Here is a 14,103-nt window from a genome sequence, read left to right on the forward strand (position 1 = left end):
CTTGCTTCCCACAGTTGAAGAGCAATTCGGGGCTGGCAATTGCATCTTTCAACACAATTGAGCAACTGTTCATAATGCACGGCCTGTGGCAGAGTGGTTACACGACAATAATATCCTTGTAATGGACTGGCCTACCCTGCCCAGAGTCCTGACCTTTTCCTATAGAACACCTTTGGGATATTTGGAACGCCGACTTTGTGCCAGACCTCACTGACCGACCTCAATACCTCTCCTCAGTGCAGCAGTCCGTGGAGGATGTGCTGCCATTCCACAAGAAACCTTCCAGCACCTGATTGAACGTATGCCTGCAAATGTGGAAGCGCTCATCAAGGCTAAGGGTGGGCCAAGACCCTATTGAATTCCAGCATTACCAATGGAGGGTGCCATGAACTTGTAAGTCATTTCAAGCCAGGTGCTGGAATACTTTTAATCACGTAGTGTAGCTGAATTGGCAAAGACTGCCAGTCGTGATCACGAGATGGAGGCAGAGCTAGCCATTTGTAGCATCCAGGTTTCTGAAATTACTCCTTTCAGCTGTATATAAAATTTTACATGAACAAGACTGGTTTCATGGTTTCAAGTCAAATCTTCGGGTGTATAGCTACAAGATAGGAAACCTACAATTGACATTGTAATAGTAAAACAGATACCTGTCCCAGTAATAATACCACAGCTGTAATCACCCCCTTACGTACATAATGGCAGCTTTTAGATCAGTTGAAACAGGTCGCGTTCCTGTAAAAGTGGTTTACTTTAGAAATATTGATTACTTCACTTACGGTTACCCGCAGCAAAAAATTACTTAATCTGTAACATCATTGACAGAACTAGTTGCAGACCTTTGGTACAGAATCGAATGGAGGGTTTGAATCAGAGGCTCAGACAGTTTGACAACCATGTAGGCTGCAGATTCTTCGTCTTGCACCATAATGTGGTGGATCATTGGGCTTAATAGATCAGGGATCGACTACACGGGTAGTGGAGGGCTGTGCGTAGAGCACTAGGCAGTTCTTTTAGGTTAGAGGGTCTTGGAGAAGAACGAAAAGGGTTTTAGTTTCAAAGGGTGCAGATCAAACATGGGACAAGAATTGACATACGACCCATGGGTATTGTAGTAGTAAACTGTCACAGCTGTGTTGGGAAAGAACCAGAGCTCCAGGTGCTAATAGAAAGCACTGGAGCACAAATTGTTTTGGGTACTGTAAGCTGGCTAAAACCAGAGTAGTTCAGCTGAAATTTTTACAGAGGACCTGGCAGTGTTCAGAAAGCATAAATTAAGTGCAGTTGATGGTGGTGTGTTTGTTGCTGTTAGATGTAGCCTGTCTTGTAGCAAAATTGAAGTAGATAGTTCCTGTGAGGCAGTATGGGTAGAGGTTATACTTGACAACCAGAATAAATTAAGAACTGGTTCGTTTTACCAACTTTCTGATTCAGATGATACAGTTGCTGAAAGCTTGAAGACTTGAGTCTCATTTCAAATAAGTACTCCACTCATACAATTATACTTGGTGGTGACTTCCATCTACCCTTGATTTGTTGGCAAAATTATGTGTTCAGAGTTGTTTGTAGGATTAAATATTGTCTGAAATGTACCAAATGCTTTCTCTGAATATTATTTTGGACAACAATATAAGGAAAAGATAGAGTGCCACGTACTGTAAAGGTGACCCTTTAAGTTGCAGACAGGCACAATGAAAAGGCACTTACACATTAGCTGCATTCCAGTCCAAGCTTCTGGAGATAGTAGCCGTGTGCTTGCCAGTGTAAATGAGTGTGTGTAAGTGTCTTTTGTTTCGCTTTTGTGCAACTTAATGTGTTATCTTTACAGTAAGTAGCAATCTGTCTTTTCCTTGTATTGTTCACTGCCTACACTATTCTTGTGTGTCTGTCATGTGCTAGATTATTGCTGTGCACTATGCAATTCATGCCAGATAGGATTGACAGACCACATCAAAAACGTTCAAAGAGGGTCAGCTCAATTTTTATTATCGTAAAATAGGGAGTGTGTGTCACAGATGTGATAATTGTGGTGGCAATCATTAAAACAAAGATGTCTTTTGTTGTGGCGAGACCTCTTCACGAAATTTCACTCTCCAGTGTTCTCTTCCGAATGAAATATTTTGTTGACACCCATCTACATAGGGAGAAATGCTCATTATAATAAAATAGGTGAAATCAGAGCTTGCACAGAAAGATTGAAGTGTTTGTTTTTCCCACACACTGTTAGAGAGTGGAATGGTATAGAAATAGTGTCAGATACATAATTATGGATTATAGAATAGTTCTGTAACTGTAGATCGATTACTATGCACCAGAAAAAATAAGGACGGCATTGAGTGGCAGACAGGCACATTTAAGAGTAGATTGCTGGATGTTGTCTATCAGAGAAAGTCCATTGTAGGTGGCACCACCCATTCTAGGAATTTCCTGCACCATGAAAGGCAGGGCCATACGTGAATGCAGCCTATTTTGCTGCAACCACTGTGTGGCAGTCTGTGGGCATTACCACTAACAAGCTGTCTGTCCATGTGAAAGACCGCTGGCAAATTGGTATCCATCCCCTTTCCCGCCCCTCACCTCTTTTATACCCTCACTATCCAACCCAACTGAGATCACTCACTCATCCCAGTGAGGCCAGACTGCCCAGATTTTACATTGTTTTTGCTGTATTAGTGACAGTTTATGTGGGTGTGAGAGAATTATACACAAATCTTATGCCTAATCAGGTGTATATTGCAGGTTGAGTCTGTTTTGTATTGTGTTTAATAACTGTGCATCTCTTTTTGGCAGCTGTTCAAGAGCCCATTGGAGGATGTATCGGAACAGGGTGGTGCACTGTTGAATAACACTGAATTAAAAATAATTTTTGGAAACCTTCCTCCTATCTATGAAGTACACAAACAAATGTTGGAAGAACTACGCTCAGCTGCAGCCAGTTGGAAAGAGGAAATCAGCATTGGAAAAATATTTCTGAAATACGTAAGTGACAATGACTGCAAAAAATCTTGTAAATTTTTGATGTTTTTGAACATGGCTGTCATGTGTGACATGGAAAAGAGTAGCTGGACCTGTTATTAAATGTTGTTGTTGTTGTTGTTGTTGTTTTCTGTTTTCTTCAGCCTGAAAACCAGTATGATGCAGATCTCCATGCTAGTGTATATTATGCAAGCTTCTTCACCTCTGCATAACTATTGCAACCTAAATCCATTTGAATCTGGTTACTGTATTTAAGCCTTTGTCCCCTTTACATATTTAATCCTCCACACTTCCCTCCATTACCAAATTCACAGTTTGTTGATGCCTCGGAGTATTCTAACAGCTGATCATTTCTCCTTGTCATGTTGTGCCATAAATTCCTTTTTTCCCCAGTTTTATTCAATTTCTCCTCATCAGTTATTTGATCCACATATCTAATCTTCAGCAATCTTGTATAGCAACACGTTTTGAAATGTTCTGTTCTCTTCTTGTCTGAAATGTTTACTGCCTACGATTCACTTCCTCATAAGGCTACACCCCAGACTAAAACCTTAAAACCTTCACAAAAGACTTCCTACCATTTAAATTTATGTTTAATGTTAACAAAATTCTGTTTTTAGAAATTCTATTCTTAATGTTTGTAGTCATTATTTTGATAACCTAGGAATCAAGTTAAATGTTCAGTTAGACAGTGTATATATATAAAAAATCCATAAATGGTCTCTACAGAAAGGTACCAATAGGGCAGACCAAGGAACTTTTGCAGACAGCATAGCATCATCTTCACATCAACATACTTCAAAATAAGACAAAGCAAGCTTAAAACTTGAGAACATCTTGACTGAGTAAGGAAAAAAGTGCAGCTGGGCCACGTAAACATTGTCAAATCTTTTCACAGAGAATTTTGCAGTATTAAGGTACTAAGAGGAATAAACACCAGTTCAGACCACTCCAAAGCCAAAATCATAACTAAATTCACACCAGAAAGAAGAATAAACTGAAAACCAACGAATAAATGAGGAATTATGACTTACATTAATTAATTAGAAATAATAATTATCAAGAAATCATAGAACTCGTAAAATTTATGTACAGTTTAGAAGAAATTATACTAAGTATCAAACAAGAAGCTGAAAATGTTGCTCTCTTAAATCCTCATATAAGATGTGGACTCAGAATGTGACAGTTCATGAAGAAAGACACCAGGCACAGCTAAAATTTCAGACCCACAAAACAGAAGACAATGTCATCCACCAACTTAAAACATACCAGAAAAAATCCACTCAAACTATCTGGTGAGTCAAGAGACAATATGAAATGTGATCAACTCAGTAGAAGAAAACTACCACAATACCAATTCCAGAAACAGTTAAAAAACATTTGGAAAACAACTATAAAAAGACAGCCCTCACAGTTAATGCTGAAAAATGAAGCAGGGAAAATGACACATAATAACAAAGAGAAGGTTGAAATTGTGACAAAAGCAATCAGTAAGTTTTGAAGTATGAAGAGCCTCAGAAACTTTAAAAATTCAACATTGAAATCCCAATAAAGACCAGTCCTAAACACACAAACACCCAACACTGAAGAATTAAATTAGAATTATATTAATACCTTCAGCTGCTGAAGGGCATTGATATATATCAACGGGGACAGGTGAAAATGTGTGTCCTTACCGGGACTCGAACCTGGGATCTCCTGCTTACACGGAAGATGCTCTATCCATCTGAGCGACCGAGGGCACAGAGGATAGTGTGACGGCAGGGACACTCTCTCTCGCATGCCCCAACACACTCATTACTCGTGGAAGACATTCTTACTAAGTCCCGCAAAAGTTCGGAGAATACGTGTGCATCTGCACAGGAGGAGGAGGAGGAGGAGGTCATGGCTCGTATTTCCAGAACTATAAACTTATATGGAGATGTTGAACAGACACCATATCCATATAAGTATATAGTTCTGGCAATACCGGCCATGACCTCCTCCTCCTGTGCGGATGCACACATATACCCGGAACTCTTACGAGACAGAATTTATGTTAACTGAAACACTACACAAAAAAGAAGAAAACTCAAGAAAGGAAGATAAGTAATCAAAAGATGCATAAAAAATGGACAATGCTAGCTTCTAATGGATCAGTTGTGCAAGGAAATAGAACTAGTTATGATCGTGATAAGGAAAAAACACACTTAGTTCTTTGGTCATCTGATCAGGACACAAGGGGGAAAAAATCATCAACAGAATTACAGAGAAATTATGGAACAGTTTGAGCAGTATGTGATGGATTATGAAAATTGAGAAAGATATGAGGGAACTACAAATTAGATTAGAAGGTTTATAAAACAAAGGCGAGGAACTTGAAGACAAACAGGCCAGGTTACAAATCAGTATCAGTGAACAAACAATAGGATAGGTAATTTCAGACGAAAAAAGAAAGTTGAGATCTGGGGACGTAGTAGTACTTGACCAACAAGAAACTGAAAAATTGTGTTTATAAGATTGACTAAAGTGGTCCAACAAACGCAATAAAATTTATATAAATAAAATAAAATAAAATCTTTTACCAAGTAGAAGCAGAAACTAAGCTTAAACAGAAATTTTAAAAAAATAATTGCTTTCAGAGCCAAGGATTTCTTAATTTTTCCCAACATGAAACAAGTAACAATATGAAGGAATAGATTGCAATGGTGAAAAGGGAAAAAAAGCAAACGCAGAAGGTAGAAAATTGGCCAGTCAGCCACTGGATCTTTATTGCAGCAAGGTTCCCTAACAGTTACTTCACCTCACAAGTCAGCATAGGCATTTAACTTCCAGCTACTTTCTCTTTATTTGTACGAAACACTGCCATTTTTTAGTTCTTCCACGAGATTGAATTTTTGAGTTGGAGAACTTGGCCTGCAAAAGTACAGATGTCCAGGATCAGATTATGGTCTTTCAGACAGTTTTACGATTTCAGCATGTCCATTGCAGTGAATATTACAGAAATCTGTTGAACATCTCATTGTATGCAATACAAATTAAATCTTTCTCTTAAACTTGTGCCATTAATTGGAACATGAACACGCCTTGCAAGCACCATAAAATTTGTGTTACTGCTTTACAGTTTGAAACCACAAGCACCCACAGATTCCAGTAGTTTATATAGTGTAGAGTGCATCTTATGCAGTCCGGTATGCTTACTGCCAGTTACATTCTCCAATTCTTTGTGTGTGTGTGTGTGTGTGTGTGTGTGTGTGTGTAATGACAGAGAGAAAACTTAGGTCACTCAAAAAATTTTTACCATAGTTTTCTTTGGAGAACATGACAATTTTGAATTGATGGAAAAATCTGTATTTTGGGCTGTCTGACAAAATAGTGGTCCACCTAATTTATATATGACTTCTGTATTGCTGATAATGAAGAAAAATGTACGAACATTGAAATGATAGAAACAAACACATAATAAATGTCAATTGTGCATTTCCTGTTCTGCATATTCAGAAGTATTAAAACAAACACAGGTGTGCACCCCCCCCCCTACCCCCCGGTCACACACACACACACACACACACACACACACACACACACAGAGAGAGAGAGAGAGAGAGAGAGAGAGAGAGAGCATTATCTCTGGCCACCGAGGCCAGACAGCAGTCTGGGTGGTGGGGTTGAGGAGGAAGCTGGGATGGGGAGGGCAGTGGAGGAGGGTGTACTGCTGATTGTGGGAGCATGCAATAAAGTGGTGCTGACAGGTTAGGCCTGCTAGGTGCATTTGTGAGGTTCGATAGAGGCCCCGGGATGTATGGGACCGGTCTTCCACCTCCCAAGTGTCACCTGTCCCATCAAAGACAGGGCTACCTGTTAAACCAGTTATGTGGTCGACAAACTAAACTGCAACCACTGTGCTGTGTTCTAAAAGGGCTTAGAAACCAACAAGCCGCTTATCTGCATGAGCAGCCACTGACACTGTGGCCAAGAGACAGCTGTACTGCCCAATAGCTGAATATGCTGCCCAACAAATCAGTTTCACTGAAGTGACTGCTTCACACCTTTTGCCGTCTGGACACACACACCCTGGTCAAACCTCCTGGCTGAACCTACAGTTGGCCGGTTATGCGCAAGTAAGTCACGTTTTGTAGCAACCAGTGAGTGTTCAGTAGTGCTCTGCTGTGAATATTACATGCAATTTGAGTGTTACATGGGATCGTAGTGAGTTATTTAGTGAATTTTGATTCCACTTGTTGTGAGTTGTCAGAGCTGATGGTTGCGGTGAGTGACAAATTCTACACAAGCAAGTGAGAGATGTAATTTGTGGGACTCGTGCGTTCATCAAGCACAAAGCACATGCCTGTGTGTACCGCAACTGTCACTTAGAACCACAACAAAGCAGTCCCCATGTTTGTCTTGACCTGCACGAACCACAATCATGGATCATAGCAGCTCTATCCTGTCCCCACCATGTCCCAGCATGCTCCCACAAGCAGCTCTATAGCCGTACCTTGTTACCTTGTACTCAGTAATGAGTCTTTTGTACATTCACACAACTAAACAAAGATACTATGATTTCTACATTAGAAGTAAGAGCTGTAAATACTGCAGAAGTTGTCTGAACTAGGTTTTAATTTTATGTTTGTTCAAACAATATCAAAAAGATTGGTGAAATTACACTAGTGTCATCTGTAATCTCAGGAATGAGGATACGCAAGAACACAGCGTGCAGGTTAGATATAGAAATTTTAGGGGGTACGGGTAATAAAAATGTCAAATACTAATGTTCTTGCCAATCTGTCTATCTGCTGTTGCCTTGTAAATAGATCTTTACCTATCTCAACTTGTTTAGAGATCCACTTAGCAGTTTTGCGATGTACACATTCACTTCCTTTTGTTAAGATTTTGTTCTTCATGTCTTTTATTTCCTTTCTTTTTTTAAGGCTAACACCTGAAATAGTTGATGAAACAGAATTCCCAGTCTTGGGTTTAAATGAGTTGTAGCAAGCATTGTGCTTTTGCTGCTGTAATAAGATGATTCTTCTTAAATCTTGTGATTAAAATTTCTCGTAATGTGTAAGTAATTTATGGAATAAAGGTAAATAACTCGCTGAATACTAGAGGTGCATCTGTATTGAGCTGGCAATGCAGATGGATTGGGGGGAGGGTTATATCAGGTGGAAAGAGTGAGGGGAGAAAGGAGCAAGAGAATTTGCCCTGAATGTATGTCTTTTGATAATTGTTTGCCTCCACTGTTTGTAAGAGTTTTATTCCCCCCCCCCCCCCCCCCCCCCCCAAACAATTTTTAACGCAGTAGGAAATACTGTGCAAATTTAGCTGTTGGTTTTGATACACTAGCCAAGTGTTATCTGTGTACAGTGTGCTGTATGCCAGGTAAGAGAAGGATTTAGTAACAAATTTGTCTGTTGCTTTGGAGGGCCCAAACAAAATCTTTTAACAAACACAAATCCGTATCACTTAAATGAAGACAAGTGATTGAGTTAAAGAGAAGGTGCGTATTCCCTCAGAGATAGGTTTTAGATAGGGGAGGGCCGTAGAGTGCCCTTACGTTTGTTTGTTTGTTTATCATTATCATCCCCCAACACACACACACACACACACACACACACACACAGACAAAATTTTGCAAAAATTGTGTCAATTTTTCATGGCTGATTTTTTTGTGAACTTTGTTCCATTTTTCAGGTACCAGATCTAGTCAAAGCATATCCGCCATTCGTAAACTTCTTCGAGAACACCAAAGAAATGCTGGTAATGTGTGATCAAACAAAACCACGTTTCCATGCATTTCTGAAGATATGTCAAACAAAGCCAGAATGTGGCCGCCAAAGTCTTCAGGAATTGTTAATTCGACCAGTACAGAGGCTCCCGAGCATCAGTCTGCTTCTGAATGGTATTTCAAAGGAACTACTTGATACACTGCAACGTTTATTGTCTTTTCTCTCTCTCTCTCTCTCTCTCTCTCTCTCTCTCTCTCTCTCTCTTTCTCTCTCGCTGTGTGTGTGTGTGTGTGTGTGTGTGTGTGTGAAGGGGGGGGGGGGCATGTGCATTGTAGCACAGACAAGGATTCGTCCAAAAGATAGCAATCTTTTCTTTATTTTTTGTGTGCCTGTAAGCAATTCAATGCTCCCCCTATTTGGTTAGTTGTTACTTTCATTCGTAAACTATTATTTACACTCTGTCAGAACTTTCCGTATGATGTATACAGAGCCAAAATATTAGAAGTACTGCTCACTGCAAAATGAATACCACCTTGTGGTGTTCCAGTCACATCATGTGGTAAGAAATGTATATAAGCAGAACAGATGAGTGGAGAGTAATTCTAGTGATCATATGAACCGCAAGTGGGGGAATTCCCTGGCATGACCGACTTTGAAAGAGGGCATATTGTAATGGCCCAATGCTCAGGAATTTGCATCTGAGAATCGTGAAGCTGGTGGACTGTTCATATGCTAGTGTCATGAGCATCTATGGAAAGCAGTTGAAGGACAGCGAAACCATGAGAAGATGACAACATTGAATTTCCATGCCTCATCACAGAACCAGTACAGGAGGTTAGATGTCTTGCCTGATGTGTGAAGCAGGATAGGCAGTTGATTTGTGGCAGATCTGACAACAAAGTACATTGAAACTTCCTGACAGATTAAAACTGTGTGCCAGACCGAGACTCGAACTCGGGACCTTTGCCTTTCGCGGGCAAGTGCTCTACCAACTGAGCTACCCAAGCACGACTCACGCCCCATCCTCACAGCTTTACTTCTGCCAATACCTCGTCTCCTACCTTCCAAACTTTACAGAAGCTCTCCTGCGAACCTTACAAAACTAGCACTCCTGAAAGAAAGGATATTGCGGAAACATGGCTTAGCCACAGCCTGACCGGATGGATCATGTTTCATGTTATACCAATTTGATCGTCATAGATAGGGTACCGCTCTGTCATTCAGATGATTGGTGGTTGGAAAAATGCTCCGCCAAAGTTCTCACAGTTTCATGTTTCAATTTAACAATAGTCATAATATTGAGGATATTTGGTTTTAAATATGATCTATCATTGTTGCCAAAGTCTGTTGGTCTTATATTCCAATGACAACAGTCATAGCATGTTTTTATGTGCATTTCTCATATACTTGATGTTGTACAGTGACTTGGAATGAATAGGGACAACAGTAATGACGGAATTTCCAGGAGCACCAAGAGTTTATAACTTGTAGTATTGATAGAACTACAAATAAAGTGTAGTTTAGATTTCACTGCTTTTTTATTTTTATTGATTATTATTCAAAGTACTTTTACACATAATCTGCACATCATAGAATTCCAAACTCAGAAATTCCTATGTGAAGAATAATGAAAATAATAAATTTTTGAAAATATAGTGTAATTGATTTACTCTCACGCATATTTCTAATGGTGTGGGCAGGCCTTGCACAGTACTCAAATGCATGTATTTAGTTGTACCTGAATTCAGTAAAAATCCATTTGCAGAGAACCAGTTATTAGTTTTCAAAAAAATATTTATATTTTAGATTGTTTAAGTTACTCCATTAGGCTTGATTATAATACTTGGATTGTCAGCAGAGATATCTGTTTCTATTCCTTGGTTGTATGTTGGAAGATCATTTAGATAGAACAGCAGCAGTGGACCCAATATTGATCCATGTGGCACACCTGCAGTGACTGTTCCCCATTCTGAAAATGAATGTGAATTGTGTACACTCCAAGGGTTTCTTAATGCTACACTGCATCCTTTTAGTTACATATGATGAAAACTAGTTACCAACAGCATCTCGGATAAAATAATATGAACTTTTCTACGAGAATACTATGAACTGCGCAAATACTTCGGATGGGTCACAGAAAATACCAGTTCACTATATTTTGTCATTTAAATTTTGCGTAATCTGAATTGCGAATTGAAAAATTTGTGAATAAACTCTTTATTTTGAGAGAGGTGTGTTAGAGCTCTTGCACACACAGTTTTATCCACTACTTTCAAGGATGACATATCCCCTTGGTTCAAAACATTTAGAGATTGGATTGATAAAAAATAGAGAAAAATTAAGATGATGTGTTTAATGTTTCAGGTTTTCTTTATAGTCCCCCTCCTTCCCTCCACTTGAGTATAATGTACAGCACAGTCATACTGAAAGTCCTCGTGTTGGTATGTTACTCAACTTGAATGTCACCATGGCATGATGGAGGTGGTCGAGAACAGGCACTTGGTTTTTTGTTAAAAACTGCACAACTACTGTAGCCGTGTGAGCAGGTGCATTGTCGTGCGCAAGAAGAAATCCCTCCTACTCAAGTGTTCTGAACGAACCTTCTGAAGCCTCTTGTGCAACTGATCCCAAGTAGTGGTGGAAATTTACAGTTACTGTACGTAAAAAAGACAGTGTTATCTTAACTTTCAATTTTGTTATTCACACCTCCTTTGATCTGCACAAATCACAGAGACCCATTCTACATAGTCTTGTCATCCATCACTCTTCCCCATTGCCATCTATGGACTTGTGACCTCTGTTGGGCCTCTGGTTACCCCGGCGTTGTGCGTCGATGATTTTTGCTTCTGGTGCAGCTCCCACTCGGTAGCATCTGCTGAGCACCGGCGCCAAGGCACCATCTGACAGGCCTCCCGTGGCTTCCATTTTTCTCCCTCCAAAATGTGGGTTATGCATTTTTGTCGTCGACCTACAGTACTCTTATCCATAACTTTATTTAGGTGACCAGCTCCTCAATGTTGTAGCACAGTCCCGTTTCTTGGGCCTTATTTTTGATAACAAGGTGACACGGCTGCCCCACATTCGCCAGCTAAAACTACGTGTATGCAGAAGCATTCGCCTCCTAAGACTACATGTATGCGGAAGCTTAATGCTCTCCGTCTCCTGGGCCACACATCTTTGGGTCCAGACCATTCCACCCCACTCCATCTTTACCATGGTCTGATCTCGTCCAGACTAGATTGTGGTAGCAGGTTCATGGCTAAGCAGCTCCTTCCACTTTGAAACTGCTTGACCCTGTCCACCATTGTGGGGTGCGTCTGGCTATTGGTGCCATTCGCACTAGTCCCATTGATAGTTTCCTCTCAGAAGTGGGGATTCCCCCTCTTCACATAAGATGAAGCCAACTCCTCATTTCGTACACAGTCGCCATTCGCCAGTTCCCTGAGCAACCCGTGTACCCTGTGCTCTTTGCCTATGAGGGATGTCTCCCTCGTAACACCCGTTGGCAAGTGTCTCACTTCTCTCTGTTGGGATCTCCATCTCCACTCAGGCCTGCACCTCGTGTCTTTCGTCCCATACCCCACCATGGATGGTGCCCATACCACGGATTAGGACCGATCATTTCCAGAGTCCTATGATCACTGTCGCTTGTACGGTTTTCTGGCATCTTCTATGTGCCATCCTTGCATAGTTCCAGGGTGCCACCACCATCTTTCACTGATGGTTCTAAGACATCAGTAAGGTGGGATACGCTTTCACGTCTCCTACTGGCTTCGAACACCATTTATTGACGGGATCATGTAGTGTGTTCACAGCAGAGCTTCTAGCCATTCGCAGGGTCAACCTGTTTGTTTCTCAGGCCTCCCTCCACAGTGTTTTAATTTGTTCCAACGCAATGAGCAGCTTGCAGGCTATCAACCGATGCTACCCTCAGCACCCTTTGGTCTCTATCCGTGACCTCCTCTCTGCCCTTGGATGTGTCGCCTGTTCGGTTGTCCTCCTCTGGGTCCCAAGTCATGTGGGGGTCCCGGAGAATGAACTGGCTGACCATTTGGCTAGAGAAACAGATACTTAACCCCCTTTCTTCTCAATATTCCAGCTGCATATGTGCGGATCTATGTCAGATTTCTCTTTCCCCAAAAGTGGAATGCCATCCGGAGCTCTACCACTCATAGTAATAAACTCCGCACAATGAAGGAGACTATTGCAGTTTGGCGCTCTTCCTTCCTCTCCTCTTGGAAAGAGTCCATTGTTTTATGCTGTTTACTCATTGGTCATACCTACCTCACCCATTGTTTCCTCCTATGTAACAACCCACCCCCACAATGCGGCTGTGGAGCCAGACTGACAGTATTCCACGTATTGATGGAATGTCCCCTTCTTTCGGCCCTTTGTGCTAAATATATTCTTCGTGATTGCTTAAATTTAATATTAGCAGACGATTCACAGGTGGTTGAACCAGTCCTCAGTTTCCTTTATGAAAATGGTTTTTGTCTCCGCAACTAAGTTTCTACTTTAGTCTTGGAGCAAGGGCAGGTTGGGACTTCTTTTCCAGTCTTCTTGGTCTGTGATCCAATGACCACCCCCTTTTTTTCCCATTTTTAGATTTCGTGTCACCTTTTATGCCTTTTACTGTGAATGTTTAATGTTCATTATTTTATAATTTGACTCAGACTGGATCTGTCCACTTTTAGCAGACTCCCTTTCTTCTGTGACTAACCTCGGAATCGCGGGACTAATGCCTCGCCGTTTGGTCCCATAACCTGTCTCAATCAATCAATCTTGTCAAACATGATGATATATATTGTTGTTATTATTATTATTATTTGTTTGTATTTGGGGGGGGGGGGGAGATAAGTGTCCACGGAAATCATTTCAATCAAGCCTCAGGCCACATCCATGTTTTGTTTTCATTCAATAGTCAAAATGTATAGACAAGCTTTCCACAGACTTTTCTTTCCTCCAAAACATTCTGGAGAATGTCTTTAACACTTCAGATCTTCATCATTACTTCCGCATGAAAGATGGTGGTGGTTTTCAAAGCAAAACACGTTTTTCCAATGTTCATTTTGGATGATTTCTCGTTGTCCACAAGCCAGACCTGTCCTCGTTTAACATTCAAACCAACCAAACACTCATGCGCAACTTAAACAACTATCGCTGTAAGTCTTGTTCATACACACAATGTCCCTGTAGCAATTTTACTGAGTAAAACATGTAATTGAATCACTGCCGGTTGCTCCTTTGTGATTTACTCAGATGTCCCTGTAACAATTTTACCAAGTGAAATGCGTATTGAATCACTACTGGCTGCTCCACTTTGAGTTGGCAACTCATCAGTGTTGACACACAATAGCTACATGTTCACTGCTTAACACTGCATTCTCTCAACTGACTGGTCGAACACACATATGTTGCT

General features: G+C 40.7%; 1 protein-coding gene across 6 annotated transcripts in view; it reads left to right on the forward strand.

The window, feature by feature from the left end:
- The window catches only part of LOC126235716 (protein ECT2), a 236,580-nt gene that overhangs the window by 151,339 nt on the left and 71,138 nt on the right, over positions 1-14,103 (forward strand). For all 6 annotated transcript variants that reach the window (XM_049944486.1, XM_049944485.1, XM_049944482.1 and 3 more), the window contains 2 exons: positions 2,791-2,979; positions 8,650-8,857. In XM_049944486.1, coding sequence (XP_049800443.1) covers positions 2,791-2,979; positions 8,650-8,857 — 397 coding nt within the window. The remainder of the gene's footprint in view (positions 1-2,790; positions 2,980-8,649; positions 8,858-14,103) is intronic.

This window comes from Schistocerca nitens, chromosome 2, assembly GCF_023898315.1.
Source record: "Schistocerca nitens isolate TAMUIC-IGC-003100 chromosome 2, iqSchNite1.1, whole genome shotgun sequence".
NCBI lineage: Eukaryota > Metazoa > Arthropoda > Insecta > Orthoptera > Acrididae > Schistocerca > Schistocerca nitens.